The sequence below is a fragment of the Sander lucioperca genome, chromosome 2 (assembly GCF_008315115.2).
Source record: "Sander lucioperca isolate FBNREF2018 chromosome 2, SLUC_FBN_1.2, whole genome shotgun sequence".
Lineage (NCBI taxonomy): Eukaryota > Metazoa > Chordata > Actinopteri > Perciformes > Percidae > Sander > Sander lucioperca.
In genome coordinates this window covers 38,582,662-38,603,888 of record NC_050174.1, presented here as the reverse complement: position 1 = coordinate 38,603,888, position 21,227 = coordinate 38,582,662, and the positions used below count along the sequence as shown (strand labels likewise).

Here is a 21,227-nt window from a genome sequence, read left to right as displayed (position 1 = left end):
GGATTTTTTAGTTTTTTGAGAAGTGTATTTGTTTCCGCTTACAAATTTTGTTCTGTGTTGTATTTACATCATCTCAACTTCAAAGAGAGAAAAAAAGAGAGGAAAAAAAACTCATGTCCATCTAACGGCCCTTTGTATTATGGTCTCTTTAATGTGATACAGGCGTATGTGTGTTTATGGATGTAATGTAGTGAGTGTGGTGCTGACAGTCATACAGTTTAGTATATGTTTGTCTATTAGTTGATCTGTCTTGAGGAAAGAGTTGAATATGTTATGACCAATGCAGGTACATTTTACCAGTTTTTTCAGAGGCCCCCCCCCCCCCCCGCCCGAAGCCTTATTACTGACTGTTTGACAAGCTGGTGATGCAATACAGTGCATTAGTTTAGTAGGTGAAAGCAGCTGTGGGTTAAAAATCTAAACTTTAGTGTCAATGTTTATGGTTTTGTGTGTCTCCTTCAGGTTTGTGGTAATGCTTTGATGAAGCAGTATCAGATCCAGTTCTGGAAACTCATCCTGCTTCTTAAAGAGGAATACTTCCCCAGGTACACACTCACTGTTGAAGATGTAAAGCATGCAGAGTTTCTCACCAGCCGGTAAAATATGTGTCCAGTTTGATTTCCTCCAGTCTGACGTGTTAAATGTTGGTGTCTCCAGAATTGAAGCGGTGACTGAAAGTGGACAGATGGGCTCAGTCATCAGACTCAAACAGTTTCTAGAGGTACGTTACCCACTGCTAAAGTTTTTTTTTTTTTTTTTTTACCTTGCATTAACTCAAGCTGCACTCTTTAATCTGCTTTACAGTCAGGGACATCTTTCAAACTGCTTCTCCAAACTTCTCTTTTATAAAAAAAGTTCAATTTTTTTTTTTTATTATTTCTGGCACACTGTTTATTTCCAACATCTCTTATGACCAATCCCGGGTTAAAAATGGCTTCAACAATACAGCGTCTGCTCAGCTTTTGCTTATGAAGTTAAGATGAACAATGTAACATTGTCTTCCCAAAAAAATCTGCCTTCCTCTATGGGAATTTAACATAGGGGTATGTATAATTATGGCCCCTGTATTTTAAGGAAGAACATTTATTTATTTACAATACATTATTAATTCACAAAAAAAATTGGTGTCCTTAAAAGGTTGGATTTTTCCTCATTTTTTTAATTAAGGCATTAAGATCAATTTCCAAAAGATGATTTTTTTTATTCCTCTTTTTAGTCTTCTTGACCATGGGTATGAATACTTATGAGCAGCTGTGTGTGTGTGTGTGTGTGTGTGTGTGTGTGTGTGTAATAAAAAGTGTAATTTAATGAATATAAGGTTTAGCTTTGTTATAATACAGTATTACGCATTTAAATGCAGTTGTAGCCCCCTCCATGCTGCACACGCAGAACGTGTTATTGAATTAAATAGAAAAGAGTATGCAATAACGAACATGAGAAGAATAAGAAAAAAAGACTTGGCACTGTACAAACTATATTTTTGTGATCTCAATCCTGGTCTCTTTCTTCTGAATAAACCGAACTTAACTTTGCGTCCCACGCGTAGACCTCGCTGCAGAGCCGACAGATCCGTCCGCCCAAAGGCCAGCTGGGCTCCATGTTCTGGGGCTCCTGATGGAGGAGGAGCCGCCGTGTTGGATGTTGCTGCATGACGCCATTTAGGACTGAATGAGGCAGAGAGGAGGCTGTGGTCTGATACTGAGAAACTGGAAGGAGACTTGAGACAGTAATCACAGGGAGGAAAAGTCTAAGCTGCTACTGGAGGAAGATGGTTGTTCACATCTGTTGAACTTAGAAGTAACGCAGCTTCTTAGGCTTAAAAAAGTGTGTGTCTGCTTAATTTGATGGACACAGTGGAGCCCATGCTCAACTACATTTTCTAGATGCAGTATATTCCAAAATAATTCAACAGCTTTGGAAGAGGTTTTGAACGGCTAACGGAAAGATATTATATACAGTATGTATCTCTCGATTCCTTCTACACCAACATCTGTTCAAATGCTTTTCTACTTCTTATGGCTTCAGAATATACCTGATAATTTGTTTGCAACAAAAAGTCGCTTTAAGGCGGTAATTATGTTGAGGTGTAAATGTTGAGGCTGAATCCTCTAAATGAAAGAGTTCTCCAGTGTTGAAGCTGTTTATATCTGTTTTTACTGTTAGTTTGTTAGAACGCCTGTGGGGAGGGAGGGAAAGGCTTTTACTCACTAAATTTGGTCACTGTTTGTTTTTATTTCAACAGTCACTGTTCAAATCAAAATTGTGTTGAATGATTTGGACTTTTTTTGCTATTTATTTGTTTTAAAAATCCACCATGTGGAGCAAAGATGTGTGGTCTGATGAGCTGTCGTTGAATCATTGTAAATGAAGTTCTCAAGATTACAAATGTGTATAAATGAGGTTTAACTGCTGAAGTGCATTAGTCAGTATTTTCGAAAAGTGATTTGATCGTCATGTTGAAACAGAAATCTTAGAATGACAGCACTTTAAAGTAAAATGAAAGTCATTGATGAGCAGAGGTCTGATTATAATTTAGATTATTAACCAGTTGTATTAGCAGAATGACTGTAATCTTCATCTGTAAACTAAATGTCTGAAATGAAACCTCAGCAGTTAACTGAAAGTCTTCTGGGTTTGTTTGTTTTTTGACCCTTCATAAATATTTTCGAAAGGAAGAAAAAAATAAACCACTTTCAGCTAGTTTGGACTAGGGCTGCATGATATATCGACCTAATATCGTTATCGCGATATCACGTTGCGCAATGTTATATCAAAACTACAAGTCAAGTTATTATTTGTTGTTCCTACAACTTAGATAAGCGACAAGACTTTTGTCAGGCACTGTAGGAGCAACTAGGGGTTAAGTGTCTTGCTCAGGGGCACGTTGGTAGATGTATCGCAGTGGGAATCGAACCCAGGTCTCCCACACCAAAGGCATGTCACATCCACTGCGCCATCACCTACCCCGTGACAAACCCTATGGAGCGTACCACGTGACGTGTGTGCATATTTTGACAGAGTGACAGTGTAAATGAAGAAATAGACAACAAAACGTGCCGAATCATGAGTGCATGATACTATCCCAAAAAAAAACTGTTGCAGTTAATACGCCAGAGCTAGCCAAACAAGCCTCGCTAGCGAGTGTTTTTGCTAGTGGCACAAAGTACAAGAACTCAGAGACTTAACCAAAATCACCAATGCTATAACGTATTATTTGGCCAAAGATATGATGCCCATCCACACAGTGGATAAAAAAAGGCTTCAAGAAGCTTCCGAATGAACTGGACAAATAGTACCAAATCTCACAGGTAGCTATCCTGCAACTTTTGAAAAGACGGTGCAGGCAGAGTTTGGAGTCGGATAGATTGAATATTTTTCATTCACGACCGACCTGTGGTCCAGCCGCACTACGTAGCTGTCTGTAAGTCTCACTGTGCACTATATTGTTATGAACCTATGAATATTGTTACGATGCTTTTTTCCGTAACTTCTGTAATTTTACATATGTTTAAAAATATCGAAATTAATATCTATTGTAATATTCAAAAATCGATATGGCAATATCACATTTTGTCAATATCGTGCAACCCTAGTTTGGACACTTCTAATCTTTTATTAGTGATTAGTTGTCTAAATCAACAATTTAAAGTAAGAGTCTGGTTCAAGCTTCTAATATGTTAATGTGTAATTAGTACTTCAAACAACTCCAGGTTTCCTTTTTTATTTTCACCTTTTTACAACTATGCACATGAGTTGGTTTTAATACAATTAATTCAAGAAATTAATCTGCATTTTGCATATTAAGTACATTCAAACTGGCAGCTTACCAGTTCTTACATTTTACCCTAAAGAGAACACCAGCAGAACAGCTTATTGATCTCCGTTCCAGAGAAACGATCACCTGAAATAAATAAGATCTCATGGTACCTGGAACAAGTTTACACAGACTACTGAACCTCGAAGAAAATCTAAACAACCACTTTTATTCCAGACAAAGCGGCGATGATCTGAATATGTCTGCCTTCAAATTAAATGATGAACTTAGCTGATGTTAGCAGTTTTATTTTTCATAAATATAAGCTTGTGAGTCCTTGCAGGAACATCTTTGGTTGACAACCACTGAAATAAACTGTTAATTAAAAAAAAAAAAAAGAATTATACAGTACTGTGTGAAATAGCAGTTCCCATATTGCAATTCTTTTGGTCACTAAAAAGTATGTAACATTTTTGTGACACCATTAAAGGCCTGTAAATGTGTAAAACTCTCCAGATCTGCATGGAAACCCTGTAGGCTGTCTTAGAAGGACAATACACAATATTTTCACCGCCCCATTATATGTGCAGGAAATTGTTAGAATTGCTGTATCAAAGATATGCCGAATTATTAGTTTTGTTTGTATAGTGAAAATGAGACGTTTGAATTGTTTCAGTTCCCACAGTTTACCAGTAGAGGTCAGAAAAATGCCCTAAAATGAACCGATTTGAGCAGCTTGGTTATTAAATGGTAAAATTAGCTACTTGTAGACAGTATTTTCATGTGTGTGATCTCTTTATCTTCATAAATGTCTGCAGTTAACAGGTTTAAACGCCTGTGTTTCTATCAGAAAAAATAAAATAAAAAATCAACCAGGGCAATGGTGACCGTTCTCAAACCGTTCAACAATTTTTGCAGGACTTGTTGCTTCCTGCCGCCGGTCACTGACTGTGTCTTGGCCGTTTACTGTTCAGTCTTTCTGAGGCTGGAAGCTCTCGGTGTTGTGTGCTCTCCTCCTTCTTTCACCTGTTTGACTCCAGCTCAGCTTCAGTCCTGTCGGCCCTCGTGATTGAGCGACGCCCTCTCCATCCGTCGGTACCAGTGTTTGACCTTGGTGTTATCCATCATGTCGTCAAACGCCTGCAGGCCCTCCATCACTCGGAGGACACCAAACACCGCCTGCAGAAAGACGCAAAGGTGACCCAAAAAAAACAGTAAGGGTTGTGATGTTTATTACGCACTTACACCGCAACTTTTATTCTTGCATTTCATGCCGGTCTTATTCTATTTTAGCTGTTGTGCTCTTGCTCTTTCATGTTTTTTTATTTTTCTATATATATATAAAGCACTTTGAATAGCCTTGTTGCTGAAATGTGTTATATAAATAAAACTGCCTTGCCTTACCAGAAAACAATGAAAAGTAAAGAGACAACTTTGCTCTATGGTAACAAATTTGAGGTGCCAGATGAATGGTTATTTGTGATCAAGAAGAAAAATAAAATCTATTAATTTTTGTGTTGTCTTCCATTCGGCCATGCATCGTCCTCCCGGGCCAAAACTGAAATCTTTCACTTTTTCCTCATGTTTTTGGCGCTTTTTTTGGACGTTTAACTTCTTTTCACTTCCGTGTATAAACACCACTAACACCAACTTATTACCAGTTTTAGGTTTTTTTTTGGAATTCATGGTCAATAAATCTCATCTGTAGGCAATTATATTCTAATTCTTGAGTTAAAAAAAAAGCAGAAATTATGAATTATTTAGACTAATATTAAAGGAAGGATAATCACAGAAGGGTCAACGTTCAGGCGGGATACTGTTTCGAATTTATTTTTTTTCAAATGCAAAAAAACGGGTTTCTTCTCATTTCCTTTCATTCATTCAGTCCGTTATCAGGCGCATTTTAATGCAGTTTGTTATCTGCATGAATAAAAAAAATTATTGGTTTATGTTAGGCAGATTATAAAACGTTTTTTTCTCAAACATGTCATGTCCTTTTGTAGACGATCCCGTCGTTGAAAAAGCTGTATTAATTCACAGAGAGTTTACGTCGGGAGATGATATTGAGTCCCGACTAAATGTATTTTCATTTCCACATAACCGATTTGAGAGGTATTTTTTTCACAGTCCATTAGATAGGCCTTTGTAGATACTTTATCCGTCCTCATATCACTAACATCAACCATCGTGGACATGCTTTAACATCCCAGCTGATTCTTTGTGTCACATTACGTTTTTTGTAAACGGCATTTATCTTTATTGGTGATGCGGATCATACTGTAGGCTAATAGTAAAGCCTCTGTATGCAGAGCCGTCAGAAAAGTGTGACTCACTCTGAAATGTTTTTTAAACTTTTTTGTAGTGTTCCCTGGACACAGACCAGTGAGAGCAATTAAAAAGAAATAAATGATTATAAATTATATTTCTGTTAATGATCATAGTGCTGCAGCCTCAGAATGGGATATAGTAGCTTACTTTTTTGCCCGCAGGATTGCACCCAAATGAAATTATAGGTATAATACAATTCCAGTTTTCACCAGTAATATTATAAGTTAACTGTGATTAAATACGAAATGAATGCATTGTCAATGCTTACGCATTGACTCGAGCAGCAATTTTCTCCCACAACAATTCTCTCTCTGTTGCAGCAGCAGCCGCTGTCTTGCTTTTTTAACGAAATACATGTTCAAACTCGCTGTATGTGCGCATGAGTATTTCCGCCGACCAGTTTGTTTGTGGTTGTTACCATGGTGAATCGTAGTATCATGGCTCCATTCATGCTGCCTTTTTATTGTGGTGGTGCATGCGCGTGAACATACTCGGAGTTGATTGAACCAACTCATATCAGCTGTTCTGGAACCAAAAACTCAGAGTTTCCCATCTCAGGGTAAATCAACTCAGAGATCAGGGTTAGACTCAGAGTTTGTTAAAGCTCCTTCCTGAAACGGACCCCTGATGCTCTAGGCTACAGCCAACCGTTGGTGGCAGTCATGCAACAAGTTGTTATGCCAAACGCCAATATAACAGAAGAAGAAGAACACGCATCCCGGCCACGTGAACGCTGGCAGTCGGAAAAACAATGTAATCACGGGGGCGGTCCCTGATATTCCCAGGTGGCATGAACGCACCAATAGACATTTAGAAAACGGGTCAAATTTGACCTGATGATAACACAAGGGTTAAGAAAGAGAGAGGAAATGAGAGGTGTGTTTTCTCACCAGGTCTGCCAGGTTGGGCTGATCTCCACCCATGAACTTCCTCTTCTTGCCGATGGCTGCCACCCAGTCGTTGACGGCGTTGTAGAGATCCTGCCTGACGTCGTCCTGCAGGTTGTGTCTTTTGTGTCCAACGAAACGTAAAAACAAACACTACTTTGACATCCAAAATAAATAAACTACAAGTCCTAACTACTAGAAGAAACTACCAGAAACATTTCCCACAACTGCATCTGTCTCCCAGACAAACTAAACTCATTGTTAGCACATGACTTCAACTTACCGACTTTTCAGCCTTTTGGCGATGAGAAACATGGCCGCAGCGCCGACATATTTGGCGAAGAAACCTTCAAAAGTACCAAACTTGCCCTCGCGCACAATGTAGTCAAAGGATGCCAGGGCCTCGCCGGTAGTCCGGTACACGTTGGGAGATATGAGATGCACGAGCCAATCATCGGCCCACTGACGCCACTTCATCTCCTCTCTGAAAACAAACAGAGTACACTTTACATCGTGGTCGCAATAAGACTTTAATGCCATTTAAATAAACTGTACTTTTGGGATGTGGACTAAACAGTTACATATTTGCGGAATAATTCAGGATCACCTTTTACAAGTGTGCTACACAGACTTACTTCTGCATTCCCTTCTCGGGGTATATATCCGTGATCTCAGCCTCACCCAGCATCACCCAGTACTTGTTGCTGTACTCCGTCACCTCCTTCCCACGTTCGTTCACAGACTTCATCTCAGGGTAGCAGTGAAGGATCTCAGACATGCTTCTCTCCCTGGGTGACAAATGGTTCACATTTAAAGAAGGGTCAATGCACCCAAATTACAGAAATATTGAGTTTATTTTCTCCCTTACATGTAGTGTTATATATACATGCATGATAGTTTTGGTTGTATTTGCCTGGGCAATTAAAAAAAGTAACAATTGTTTTAATTATTGATTAATCTGCTGATTATTGTCAAGATTTATCGCCTTCAATTTCCTGCATGTCTTCCCCCTCGCTCTCTCTCTCCCCTTTCTCACCTAGCTGTCCTGTCAAATAAAGGTGGAATAGCCCAAAAAATTATCTAAAAAAAAAAGGAAAAGCATAAGATTCTCACATTTGAGAAGCTGGAACCAGCGAATTTCTTTTGGTATTTCAGGTGAAAAGATGAATAAAATGGTTGATTATCAAAAACAGTTGCAGATTAATTTTAACAGTAAAGTCTGTGGATCCAGTATACCTGGGATGTTTTTAAAAAAAATTGAAAAAAACAGTCGGTTAAATTCTTAACAAGGTTTTAATATTGTTTCAATGCTTTGCGCTCCACCAACTAAACTGTAATCACCTCCATGGGTCTGGGGTAAAAAAATCTAAAGAAAATGTAAACAAAAATCTTTTTTTGTAATTTCTTTTGGGTGACCTGACATTTTACTGGTCACACTATAATAATTATTGAGAAAAAACATTTTCATATCACATGAGAAAAGCTACAACTTACTTGTTGATTAAATATGTCTTGAGGGAGCTGATGATGACAGACGAGTCATTCAGTTGCTGCAACAAAAAATAGAAAAGACAAAAGGCCATGGATGGTTTCTTTGAGAATAATTGCACATTCATGGAGAAAAAATAAATAACAACCAGCTGGATTTCTGAATTAAAATAAGTTTTAAAAACTAAGTTTTAAAAAGAAACAGGCCGACTTATTGGGACTTTAGCTTATTCACCGTATCCCCCAGAGTTAGATAAGTCCATACATACCCTTCTCATCTCCGTGCGTGTCGTAACTGTCTGACGCACCCACCGCTAGCCTAGCTTAGCACAGATCCTGGAGATAACCGGCTCCAACTAACCTACTGCTCCCAATAAGTGACAAAATAACAACATGTTCCTATTTACATGTTGTGATTTGTATAGTCACAGCGTGTACAAATAAGGTCACATGAGACACAGCCATCTTCTAACTGTATACATACTGGGAACTATATTGTCAGAAGGCGAAGCACTGCTACTTGGGCGGAGTGATTTGCTCACAGCACCAGAGAAGCCCCGTGGTGAGGAGCAGAGAGTAACAACGGAGCTTTTCAGGTGTTGCGCTAATCACTCCGCCCAAGTAGCAGTGCTTCGCCTTCTGAGAATATAGTTCCCAGTTTGTATACAGTTAGAAGATGACTGTGTCTCATGTGACCTTGTTATTTGTGTGTCAGACAGAGTTACGACACACACGGAGATGAGAAGGGTATGTATGGACTTATCTGACTCTGGGGGATACGGTGAATAAGCTACAGTCCAAATAAGTCGGCGTGTTCCTTTAACTACATGTTAACACTGGTTTTGTGGTAGAAAGGCGAGTTCCTTTCTGTGAGTGTGAGGTTACTTTAAAGAAATATTCTGGCAGTAGAAGTGTCAGCAATATTAAAATAATACTCATTTTGTAATCTTTATCTGAGGTGAAGAGACTCCAGTGTTTTGGAAATGTTTTAGCAGTCTTACCACATCGCCATTCACCATCAGTATGGGAACTTTTCTGTACACCGACCACTTGATCTCCTTCCTCATCACCGGGTTCACCTCCACAATCTCGTACGGCAGCCCGTGGTAGTCCAGAAACGCTCGCACCTTGCTGCAGAACGGGCAGGTCTTGTACTGGTACAGGGTCAGCTTCAGACCTCCTCCTGAGACCTGGAACCAGGCAGCGAAGGAGAGAGGATTGACCATTACAGGTTGATTCTAATGTACACTATTGGTCTGTATATTTATATTTTTTGTTACAGTTTTTACAGATTTACTCTAGAACCAAAAGTAATGGGAAACACACAGAGCACTGTGAATAAAATCTGCTAAATGTGAAAGTATATTCTTTAACGGTAAAATGATGCATTAATGTGTTTCTCTCTTAACTGTTTCAGCTGGTAAACATGGAGCTTATTTTAATTACTTTATCCATAAGACATAATTTATAAATAGATTTTTTATATTCTAATTCTGTAAAGTAACTAAATCTGTTAAAAATAAATGTAGTGCAGTATGGTACACTATTTGCCTACAGAATTGTAGTGGAGTAGAAGCATAAAGTTTCATTGAATTGAAATACTCAAGTAATGTACAAGTACCTCAATATTGTACTTAAGTACAGTACTTGAACAAAATGGTAACTAGTAATTAAAGCTGTCAAATAAATGTAAATGGGGTAAAAAAAAAAGTATAATATTTCTCTCTAAGATGCAGTAGAGTAGAAGCATAAAGTAGCATAAAATGTAAATACTCAAAAATGCAGTGCTTGTGTATTTGTACTTAGATTAGGTGACCCTGTCTGCAGACATGACGTTCGTGGATGTAATTAGATAACAAAGTTAGGTAAGGATGGGAAAACTGCCAATGGAGATCAACGGGACACCGGCTGACAGTGAGACCGCGTTACAGGCTCAGCTGAGCGGACTCACCTTGGTCTCCTCCTCGGCCAGGAGCTGCTGGAGCCTGAACTTCACTGTGTGATATAAACCCAAACCTCCACCGAGCAGGACGGCACAGCCCAGCACTCTGCCTCCTGCTCCTGTCCGCAGAGAGCACAACAGCTCGGAGCGGTACACGCCGGTACCGTACGCCCTCCTGGACCCTCGTGAGCTCACATTCCCCACCAAGTAGGAGACGGTACCGGGCCGGCGGGCGGCTGGAGACTCCCAAATACTCCTGCCGACCTTACAAAGCATTCTGGTGCAGGCGGCCGCCATGTTGGTTTTACATAAAAGTCCCAGAGTGCAACGCGAGGGAGCAGACGTACGGGTTTATGTTGCCCTGAGTTGAGCCTGTCAGGCTGTGTGTCTTTTTACATTTTACTACTATTCGCTATTTTTCTTTGGTCAATATATTTTTTTTTATTGCTTACTAAATTTTGTAATATTTAATTTTATTAGATTGGACTTATATTATAACCGGAGTGACAATAAACTTATCTTAAATCATGATCTTGAATTTACGATGAACCTCTACCTCCGTTGTCATGGAGATGGCTCAGTGGTGACAAAAAAATAGTAAGTGGACCGTTTTTTTTTGCAGTGGTGAAAAGTAGCTTTGTACATATACTCAAGTACTGTACTAATTTTGAGGAAGCCTACTTTTACTGTAGTAATTCCATTTTATGCTACTTTATAATACATTTGAGAGAAAAATATTGTGCTTTTTACTTCGCTACATTAATTTGATACATTTAGTTACTAGTTACATTGCAGATTCCGAATATTATTACAAAATATTATCAACAAATAAAACATGTTATAATATTATAAATTGAGCTACTCAGCAGTGTTTAACATATTTAAAATTAGCCCCACCTTTACCAGCTGCAACAGTAAAGTGAGGCGTAAATTAATCTATCAATAAATATAATCCAATTCAGCCGTTTTAAAATAGTAAAATAAACGGAATAAAAAGAATATATTTTTATATTATGTATTATTTGTTTATTTTAATTTTCTTTTTTAGAATTAAAAGTATGTATTTTTATTATTTTTCTTTAATTTTTATGTATATAAAATATGTAGTTTCTATATATTTTATTATTTTATAACTAATTAAACTTATGTAATTTTTTATTATTTTTCTTTATTTCTTATTTAATTAAATACGTTTTGCCTACATTGTTGTATGTATAGGAAGTATGTAATATCTTGTTTATCTTGTTAGTTTATTATTATTATTATTGTTATTATTATTATTATTATTATTATTATTATTATTATTATTATTATTATAAAATAATGTATTTTGGGTATTATATTGGGGTGTGTTCAATAGCGTCTGTTTCGCCTCCGCGTCGTGTGGTGCGTTCAGGAGCATCGTTGTTCTGAGATGCTCTTCTCCGACCGTAGCAGCAGCAGCAGCAGCAGCAGCAGCAGGCAGCGTCTTGCCTTAGTAAAAGCGGAGATTGAGATTCCCCTCAGCAGCATCCATTTAAGCATCAGTGTTACACTGGTCAAATCAGCCACATCTTCCCCCGGACCGACCACTCCTCACTGGGATGTCGTCGTTGGGCTACGGCACGGATTTAGTCGTGACCGTAACCGATGATAAAGGAGACTTTTCCGTTGGATTCTATTGACTGGCTGGGAGCGGAGCGGCGATGGATGAAGGCAGGAGGAGACAAATAAAATTCTGATAATCGCTGAGGTTTAGCTGGCTAGCACGCTAACGTTAGCCATCCCTCAGATGGTCGTTGGTTGTTTTTTTTTCCTCTCCCCGTTTACTGACCGATGTGGTGTTTTCCTCCGTGAATAAACACTCCTTAATTTCTTTTTATATGGATGTCGAGACATGCTGGAGCCAATGAGGACATTTCTCTCAAGGATAAAAGCACCGTAGCTGTCTACTAGCCTCCCAGCGTTAGAGCTAGTTAGCTCAAATCCATCATTATTATTTTTGATTTGTCGTTTATTCCATCTCCGTGAAGAACAAGATGCTGGCAGAGGAAGAGTGTGCCTGACGGTGAACCTGAACTCGCCTGTACACAGACTCCATGAAGGTCATGATACCGAGAGAATGATCATGCTGGAAAAACAGGTAAGAAATTATCTGTGAGGTCACTGGGTTCATAATTAAAATGCACACCTGAGGTCATTTGCATATTCGGTATTTATGGCGTTGATTAGAGCTCCTTTCACAGCTTGTATCTGATAAAACAGAGGATTTGTGCAGTAGCCTAATTCTTCAGGTGATCAATACCTCTTAACATTTACCATCATAACCTTCCTCCCAGCTCTCTCTCTCTCTCTCTCTCTCTCTCTCTCTCTCTCTCTCTCTCTCTCTCTCTCTCTCTCTCTGCCCTGCTTAATTCAACCTCTCTCTCCCACTGTGTCTCCAGCTGCTATTTTTTTTCGTGATTTTTATTTATTTATAGGAGTATAACACAGTATAATAGTATTATAAATGATTTTTTTATTGTCTAGTATCAATAAAAGGCTGCAACTGCCAATCATTTTAATTGTTTAGTCCAGTGGTTCCCAAAGTGGGGTCTGGGGACCCCAAAGGGTTCCAGGGGGGGTCAATATGATTTTTTTTTTTTTGTCAATCAATGTCTTATGTGTCAGCACTAGTGTTTGGCATTTGTGTAAAACAAACAATTTAATCCTGAGTTAAAACGTGGGTGTTACAGCAGCACTTTCCAAAAAAGAGACCAAAAAAGGTCAGTTAAATTAGAATTTAATCTGCTCAAGAGAATTAGTGAAATTTGAAACGATTAGAGGTACGATTTGGGATAACTAAGATTAGGGATAAGATTAGGGCTGCATGTCGCAATTCTTTTATCATTATCTTTTTGTTTTGTACAGTCAATCGATAGAAAATAATTTGTCTCAACTATTTAAGAACATATTGGAAAATGTACATCCTCACATTTGTTTGTCAATTAATTTTCTGTCAACTGATGACATTTTGTGGACTAGGTCATTTATTGACAATGGAAATATTTGTTAGTTACAACCCTAAAATAAAAACAATGTAGTATATTCACTGGAAAGTAAAGTGTAAGTAGTACTCAATGTGAACAAATATGTAAAGGCATGCATTGTGGTATCAAATAATACATTAGCATAGGCCAAAAAGGGTGTGAAATATAGTGCTGAAACTATTAGTCGATTCATTGACAGAAAATGAATTAACATTTTCTACAGTGTGAGAAGTTGCAGCTTTGTCCATGTCGTATCATTATAAACTGACTCGCTTATTCAGACAACAATAAGCAATTACTATGAGAGATGGCACTTTGGGCTCTGGAAACAAGAGCATTTGTTTTTTATTTCCCAACATTTCCAACAATGAATCGGTTAATTAGGAAAATTACCAATGAGTACAAATATGGTGTCGTTTTCTACAAAAAAACTGGTGTCCTCTTGCGTTCAGACTCGTCAGCTTTAGTGTTATTATCAGCTGCAGACCGGAAGCTCTCGAGGGTTAAGTGAACTGGAATATCTGGAGTTCCTGTTGGTGTTAATGTGTTTGTGTTGGTGTACTCTGCATATTGCCCAGTGCATGCTGGGATATTCTCTGGGATTTTGGTTGTCTAATATTGCCTAATTTCTCTTATATGTATCACAGTATGGCAAGTTCATGTAAAATAATCAAACTGATGTTCAAAGCAATGACCTGTGTTCCACTGCAAGGCCAAATTCTTTGTGTCAAACAAAAACTTCACTTGTTAGTTTTTAACTAAAGCTTGCACAGAATCATTCATTTGGACGACAGACAATTTGCAGAACCATAACACGATAAGATAACATCATAACATATTTGTATTACTGTTGAGATTTGAGAAAAGTCTGATAAAATAACATGATGTTGTGTGTGAGAACTATGTTTTTCTTCTTCTCTCTGTTCTGTTTATCATCTGGTAACCATTCACACTTCATTTATCTTGTGAGGCGGTTTCTAACACTACGATTACTATATAGATGTTATATAGAGGATTTATGGCCTGTAGGGAAATGGGCGTGCTTTTTAAATCGCAAGATGGCTGAACTGAGTTGATGTTGTATTCGAGACACAGCTCGGTCACTTCACGTCAACAGGAAATAACAAATCAATCCTAGAGAGTGAAATACAAACTGTCCAGTGGTGGAAGAAGTATTCAGACCCTTTACTTAAGTAAAAGTACTAATACCACACTGTAAAAATACTGTGGAAAATGGCTGTACGTGTTTAATGGTCTAATCATTTCAGCTGGACTTGTAGGCCGCTATATTGTTGGGCAGTTTAATTTATAATAAAACATTGTATTTTATAAACTACATGTGTTCTGTGTGCAAAAACTCTTAATTTGTGAAGTAACTAGTAACTAAAGCTGTCAGATTAATGAAGTGGAGTAAAAAGTAGAATATTTCTCTCTGAAATGTAGTAGTAGTATAAGTAGAAAGTGGCATGAAAAGAAAAGACTCAAGTAAAGTTAAAGTACCTCAAATGTGTACTACTTAGGTACATGACTTGAGTAAATGTACTTAGTTACATTCCACCACTGGAAACTGTCAGCGTGGGCGTGAGCTCCATCCAGAGAAAGCTGGACTCATGTTTTCGGCTTGGTTTGTCTGTCTGTCAGCAGGATTATGGAAAAAAACTTCTGGCCTGATTTCCATGAAACTTGGTGGAAGGGTAAAGCATGGACCAAGGAAGAACCGCTTATATTTTGGAGCTGATCCGAATCATGGGGCAGACACACAAATTATTGTTCACTATGTTAAGGGCTCCTGCACACTGCCTGCGTGGCATGTCCGTTTTTATTTCGGCTCCCATGTCAACAGGTTAGAGCTTGCACGCTGCCTGCGTGACACGCACGTCTCAGTTTTCGCGTGTTGGAAGCGTTTCCAGGCAAAATAGAATACAAAAAGATGTTTATATGTCATTTTGAAACAAATACATTTTTGAAAGTCTCTAGGTTTTGACATAAATGCAGATATAAATGTCATTAAAAAAAAAAGAATTATCGATTTTCAAATATTGCACTTGCAATGCAGAACGAAATATTCTGTAGCCTATTTTGCCGTCAATACTGCCGACGTTGTCTTTGCTGTAATCAAATCAGTATATATTTACAGCATGTTTATGTTTATGGGAAACGTGTATAGACAAGGCTAGCAGCAGCAGTGCCGTGTCAGACACGTTTCTTATAGAAAACGCCACGCAACTGACACGCAACAGAAACGCAACAGAAACGCCACGCTCACGCCACGCTCACGCCACGCTCACGCCACGCTCACGCCACGCAGGCTGTATGCAAGAGCCCTAACATTGCGAGATAGGTCACTTGTGCTGCATTCATGTAGTGTAGGAATAATCGGAAATATGAGTTCCCTAATAGAAAGATTAACACCGCATTTACGTTGTGAGATAGTGCATGGCCTTGGTGGAGGTCTGTACTCTCCGAGTGTCCTCCTAGTCATTATATTTTCTTCGCTTGTCTGTTTGGTTTTAAACTTCACAGACCTGCTAGTTTGAAATATGAAAATAATAAAGCTACATAATTTCAAGGCAAAATTTCACAATGCAGTTTTAAAACAAAACTTTATATATTTTTTCTTGGAGACCAACATTTGTCATGCTGGAACACAAGTAAACATGATGATTCAGTATCAAAGGTCACCACTGAGCTTTCACTGTGAGATGTGAGGCTTCAGGATGTGAGGCTTCCCACTGCCTCCGTTTGAACACACACACACACTCACACACACACACACACACACACACACACACACACACACACACACACACCCCAGCTCTGGATTTCACTGTAAACAACCTTTTCTTATACTTCTTTTCTCCCCCTCCACCCAAATCCTGTTTCCTCTCGCTGGTATTATTGATGTTTATCCTCTTTTGAAACATTTATTTGCCTTTTCTTTCCTCCATATTGTAGGATTTGGAGATAAACCCGTGAGCTTTTCTGTTGCTCCCATTTTCTGCACGGCACTCCAGAAACCACTCTGTTCTTGAAGCTTGACTTCACTCCAAGCATATCTGACTTCTTTGTCTGATGGAATGTGACAAGAGTCAGACATTTTCTCAGCTTTTAGTCCCGAGGGCCTTTTCTTCTTCTTCTTTTTTCAGAAGCATTAGTTATGTGTGCATGGAGGAACGGCCTGTCCTTGAAATATCTTGTCAAAAGCATTTTTGTACTGTGGAAGATTGTATGAACAGTGTTGCAAAATACAGGAGCGGTGTAATATTTCGACTTGTTGCTTAGTATTTTACTGTCAGACTGTTTTGCTCTGCTTATTCCGTTCATCCTTAGCTAGTTTGTTGTGTGTGTGTGTGTGTGTGTGTGTGTGTGTGTGTGTGTGTGTACACACTGTAATCAGTTGCAGGCGTGTTCATGCTGAGTCAAGTGAAAGTTTTCCATCCAGAGACTCTGCAGGCTAGAAACATAAAGTCTGGCTGCTGCACATTCAGGCTTTTTAATATCTATTTCTTTCAGTTTTTGAAGTGTTTTTTCCTGTTCAGGATGATACAAAATAAGCTGTCAGTGACAACTGTGCTCTGAAATATAAATGAATCACATGTATGTTTCAGAATACAATACAATGAACGAGTTAGACTTGGCTTTTTTATCTAAAAGAGGGACAGAAGACGGCGCTCGAATCGTTCCTTTGCAAGAGGGACGTTTTTGCTGTTTTGCCGACCAAATACGGCAAGAGTTTAATCTACCAGTTAGCTTCGCTGGTAGCTAAGCGTATGGATACGTCACCCCGTGTATTGTTGTGAATGGGTGTAGTGTTATCCAATTGCATGCAGTGAGATTTTCAAATGCATGCTTGGTGCCGCCCCTCGAGTTGGGCCATTTTCATTACTCATTGCCAGACCCTTAATCTTTTAGACTGGGTAAACCCAGCCCGATCTGCCAGGGATTTGATTTCTCCCTGCAGCTCAGGCTGGAAACCTGTACGTTTATCTATCCTGCTTCCGTTACAATTTTGCGGGGACCAATCACAAACTGGCTTATCCACCTGTCACGCTATTGGCGGGTTTAACACGATGACGATAGAGAAGTGACCAAGCAGCTTTTTGTTTACATTCAACATAGCGGCCACCGAAGCACAGCAACCCGTTGATGCCGCTGTCGCTGCTACGTCACCCGGCTCGTTGGTCTGATTGGTTGAAGGACTATCCAATTGCGTACAGAGTCATTTGAACTATGCCCGTTGATCACGCCTCTTGTGCAGGAGAAAATACAGAGCAGACTCACCAGACTAATGTTCAATCTTAAAAGATTGAGCTTGGTCTGCTGGTAGCCAGACTATTAATCTTTTGGATTTGGGTCTGGATTTCCAGGCTAGGATTCTATGTGATTTTCCCTGAATACACTTGAATAAAACATGGATTAAAGCAGCCTGCCTGCAATCATATTATGATTTTAGGTTTCACAATATATCAGCCATCCTATCAGTATCAGGCAATAATGGCTTTACAATAAAATGTTGGTCTTGGGACTGATATCAACATTATCGCTTCTATTTAGCACAAATATATCAGCACAATCTTGAAAATCGTATCCATTTTAACTTTCAGTGGTAATTTTTGACTTTCTGAGCATTTTTTTAAAACGTAAAGGGAGAACATTTCCTCATTACCCAATTTACAAAAACCTTTGGTTTTTGTGACTATATGGCAACGTGTGACTGGAAATATCTCAAGGTTCATCCTGCTGCTAACAACAAAAATGTTACACCAAAGTAAATGTTACATCTTTTCATTTATTTATTTTTTTTTTACACTTGAGTTGCCAAAGTTTTTTTTAGCTCTTTCCCTCTAGCAAATATGCAGCTCAACTTTATCTTTAGGGTTACGATTAAACACGAATGTATTAATACATTTGTCACCATTTTGATCCTTTACCTACTTTTTAAAGGCGTAACAGCCTCATAAAATACAACATACATCATACAACATCTGAGAACGAACCTTTTTAGAGCTGACAACAATTAATCCATTAGACTATGGGGATGGCAGTAGCTCAGTCCGTAGGGAGTTGGGTTAGGAACAGAGGGTCGCCAGTTCAAGTCCCCGTACGGAACGAAGTACTGAGTGTTGACTGGTAGCTGGAGAGAGCTGATATCAGTCAAGGCACTGAACCTCCAACTGCTCAGGACGCTCCTCTAAAGAGCAGCCCCCCTCACTCTGACATCTCTCCATTAGTATATTCAGCATGTATAGGTCCTGAGCATGTTTGTAATTCAGGCCTGTGTTCAATGTGTGGCCAACAGAGTGAAAATTGTGAATTTCCCCTCGCGGGATAAATAAAGGCCTTCTTCTTCTTCAGCTTTTTAATAGTTGAAAATGGTAAAACCTCTTGTTTCAGCCTCTTAAATGGGAGTATTTTTGTGCTATTTTCTGACATGTTATGGAACAAATGATTAGTAGAGACAATAATCGGCAGGTTCATATTTAATTAATTTAATTTTGTTTTTAATGTATCATAACATTATGATACATACTTTTTGAACTTGGAGACATGGAGGCAGGTTTCTCCAGTAAAACAGCTTTACAGTTGAACAATAGCAACTAGCTGTGGTGACAGAAACACAAGATGGGGGGGGGGGTGGCAGTAGCTTAGTCCGTAGGGGGTTGGGTTGGGAGTGTAAATTGTAATTTCCCCACTGGGGATCAATAAAAAGTATAAATTAATTAAAAAATGAAGATAAAATCTGAGCTCAGCAAACACAGAGCTGCACGGTTCAACAGATTGATTCCCTGTATTGTGCTGCATCCAGATTATTGTGTTACATCCCGTTATAATTAGTCACCTGTTGCATGTCGTCACACCTTGTGGACACCTAAACTGTAACACCTCATCATCTTGTTGAAGCAGCATTGAAGCAGACCAGATCACACTGAGAGCAGTGCTGGTGGCTTTTACAGTTTGAACTCACGTGCTGCAGATGATGAACTGAACTCTTGTGTACCTGCACCGCCCATCCTGTCTCTGTCCACAGGAAGCAAACCTGCAGGTTACAGTCTGGCTTCCTGTCCTGGCTTGGGTATCTGTAGAGGAGGAAGGGAGGAGGAGGAGTGAAGGGGGAGGGGATGGGTTGGTCCTATATAGCCCTATGAAGAGCCAGCTTTGCCTCCCTGTTTCCATGACAACGGCTCTCCTACAGTATTCAGCCGTGGGACGCCCTCTGCATCTGAAAGCAGTTCCCAGGGGTGTTTTCAGGCCCTTTCGCTCTTTTCCCTTCAGCTGCGCTCTCTTTTTCTTCTTCCTCTTCTTCTTCTACTTTTAATTTCTCTGTGCTTTCTGAAAGCAACAGCACTTCATCTTCACTAGCTGCTGTACTTTTAAATGTACGACGTCAAACATCATTTGCATGTGAATCGGGGCTGAATTCTGCCTCTGTTCCCCGTTTAAATTCCACAAGAAGACTGCCAGCCTGGACTTGGAGCCGGCAAACACTTAACATATTTAGACAGACTGTCCTGTAAAAATGCAAATATTAGCAGCCAAGTGAAAGAAAGAGATGCTTTAAAATGAGGAATGTGTGAGCACGATGCTCTTTGCTCATTTTGCAGGACCATTGTGTTTTATTTGGCAATATATTTCCCCAAAGACACAGCTAATAATTACACAGCGTGGATGTTTGAATTGAGCTCAGTGTAGTTTAGTGCACGATGATGAAACGCAGCCTTTTACAGCTCTAAAGCTGTTTTTTTTTTTTTTTTCAGGTCAAAGCAAACTTACTTCCTTTCTTTCGTGGTTTCAGCCATTTAGGTTAAAAGCTGTGTGACCTACATACGACCAGGTTGACTAGAAGTATTTCTGAGAGTTTGCAGGAGGCTGTTAGGGCCTTCAGGTTCAAGTCCAGTTGGAGGGAAAGGTGTTTCTGATGGACTCCTGCTGCTGTGGAGAACCCTTCACCTACTCACAGCAAAAGAAAAAACTCATGTAGGCTGAGAATATATTCATGCATTTAGTTGTGAAGATAAATGTTCTGTTAAGGTTTAGTTTCTCTTTAAATGCAGCCAGAAGCCTCAGTTTTATGTGCTGTGGTTAGTTTCCACACAGCAGGAGTCTGATTGTAGTGTGTTTGCTGATGTGCAAAGATAGCTCATGAAATTGAATCAATCCACTTCGCAAATTAAGCATGAGGCTCGTTTCGATGAATCAATTAACGTTTGTCTATAAAATGTCAGAAAATAGTGAAAAATGCCTGTTCTAATTTCCCTAGGTGACGTCTACAAATTTCTTCTTTTCTCTACATTGTTGTCCAAAAGATATTCAGTTTTCTATCATTTATGAAAGCATCACATCCTCACATTTGAGAAGCTGGAACAGTCAAATGATGAGTAAAAAGTTAGTCTCGCATTGCCAGACCTTCCTCCACAGCGCTGCAGGGAAGGGTCTGGCTAGTCCACACAGCAACACAATCGTCTTGGGCAGCGCTAAGCGCCGGACGGAGCCACGGTGCCTCTGCAAAATAACCTCGGGAAGGAACATGTTTTGGTGGAACATGTGTACGTTCAAAGGTTGTTCTAGTCGTGCAGCAGAAAACTCAGATTGGACAGATAGTCTAGCTAGCTGTCTGGATTTACCCTGCAGAGATCTGAGGAGCAGTTAACCATAGTCCTCATAAATCCACCAAAGTTTAGAATGCCAACACAAAGGAAGAGGAAGGTAACGGACATCCGGCCAAAATAATTAATAATTAATTTTCTGTGGATCAACTAAGCGATTAATTGAATCCATAGCCATAACTTGAAAAATAACCTATTAACTGGCTAATTAATAAA

The 21,227-nt window shown here is 39.2% G+C and overlaps 3 protein-coding genes across 4 annotated transcripts in view; 2 read left to right on the top strand and 1 right to left on the bottom strand.

Annotated features, from left to right (window-relative positions):
- The window catches only part of gle1 (GLE1 RNA export mediator), a 31,625-nt gene that overhangs the window by 6,770 nt on the left and 3,628 nt on the right, over positions 1–21,227 (top strand). Inside the window, exons 13-15 of one of the 2 annotated variants that reach the window (XM_031305679.2) lie at positions 463–545; positions 658–721; positions 1,547–1,617. In XM_031305679.2, the coding sequence (XP_031161539.1) occupies positions 463–545; positions 658–721; positions 1,547–1,615 (216 nt within the window). In that variant the 3' untranslated portion in view covers positions 1,616–1,617. Of the gene's footprint in view, positions 1–462; positions 546–657; positions 722–1,546; positions 2,610–21,227 lie in introns of those variants that run through there. The other variant, XM_031305678.2, reaches the window with a different exon arrangement.
- On the bottom strand, positions 3,706–10,734 carry ptgesl (prostaglandin E synthase 2-like). The gene is made up of 7 exons (XM_031305681.2): positions 10,409–10,734; positions 9,459–9,647; positions 8,464–8,519; positions 7,605–7,757; positions 7,253–7,453; positions 6,973–7,090; positions 3,706–4,933 (listed from the first exon to the last, which is right to left on the bottom strand). The coding sequence occupies exons 1-7, from the start codon at positions 10,694–10,696 to the stop codon at positions 4,802–4,804; spliced, it is 1,137 nt and encodes a 378-aa protein (XP_031161541.2). The 5' UTR covers positions 10,697–10,734; the 3' UTR covers positions 3,706–4,801.
- The window catches only part of si:ch211-251j10.3 (uncharacterized protein LOC799483 homolog), a 64,992-nt gene continuing 55,586 nt past the window's right edge, over positions 11,822–21,227 (top strand). Inside the window, exon 1 of the mRNA XM_035997180.1 lies at positions 11,822–12,521. Within this exon, the coding sequence (XP_035853073.1) occupies positions 12,501–12,521 (21 nt within the window). The 5' untranslated portion in view covers positions 11,822–12,500. The remainder of the gene's footprint in view (positions 12,522–21,227) is intronic.

Bases quoted from the DNA above. Each gene is read 5' to 3' on its own strand.
- ptgesl (XM_031305681.2), bottom strand. From the start codon at position 10,696: ATGGCGGCCGCCTGCACCAGAATGCTTTGTAAGGTCGGCAGGAGTATT. The intron at 8,520-9,458 runs GTAAGACTGCTA...TTTTTGTTGCAG, and splicing joins TGATGGTGAATGGCGATGTG to CAACTGAATGACTCGTCTGT. The intron at 7,454-7,604 runs GTAAGTCTGTGT...GTTTGTTTTCAG, and splicing joins CCCGAGAAGGGAATGCAGAA to AGAGGAGATGAAGTGGCGTC.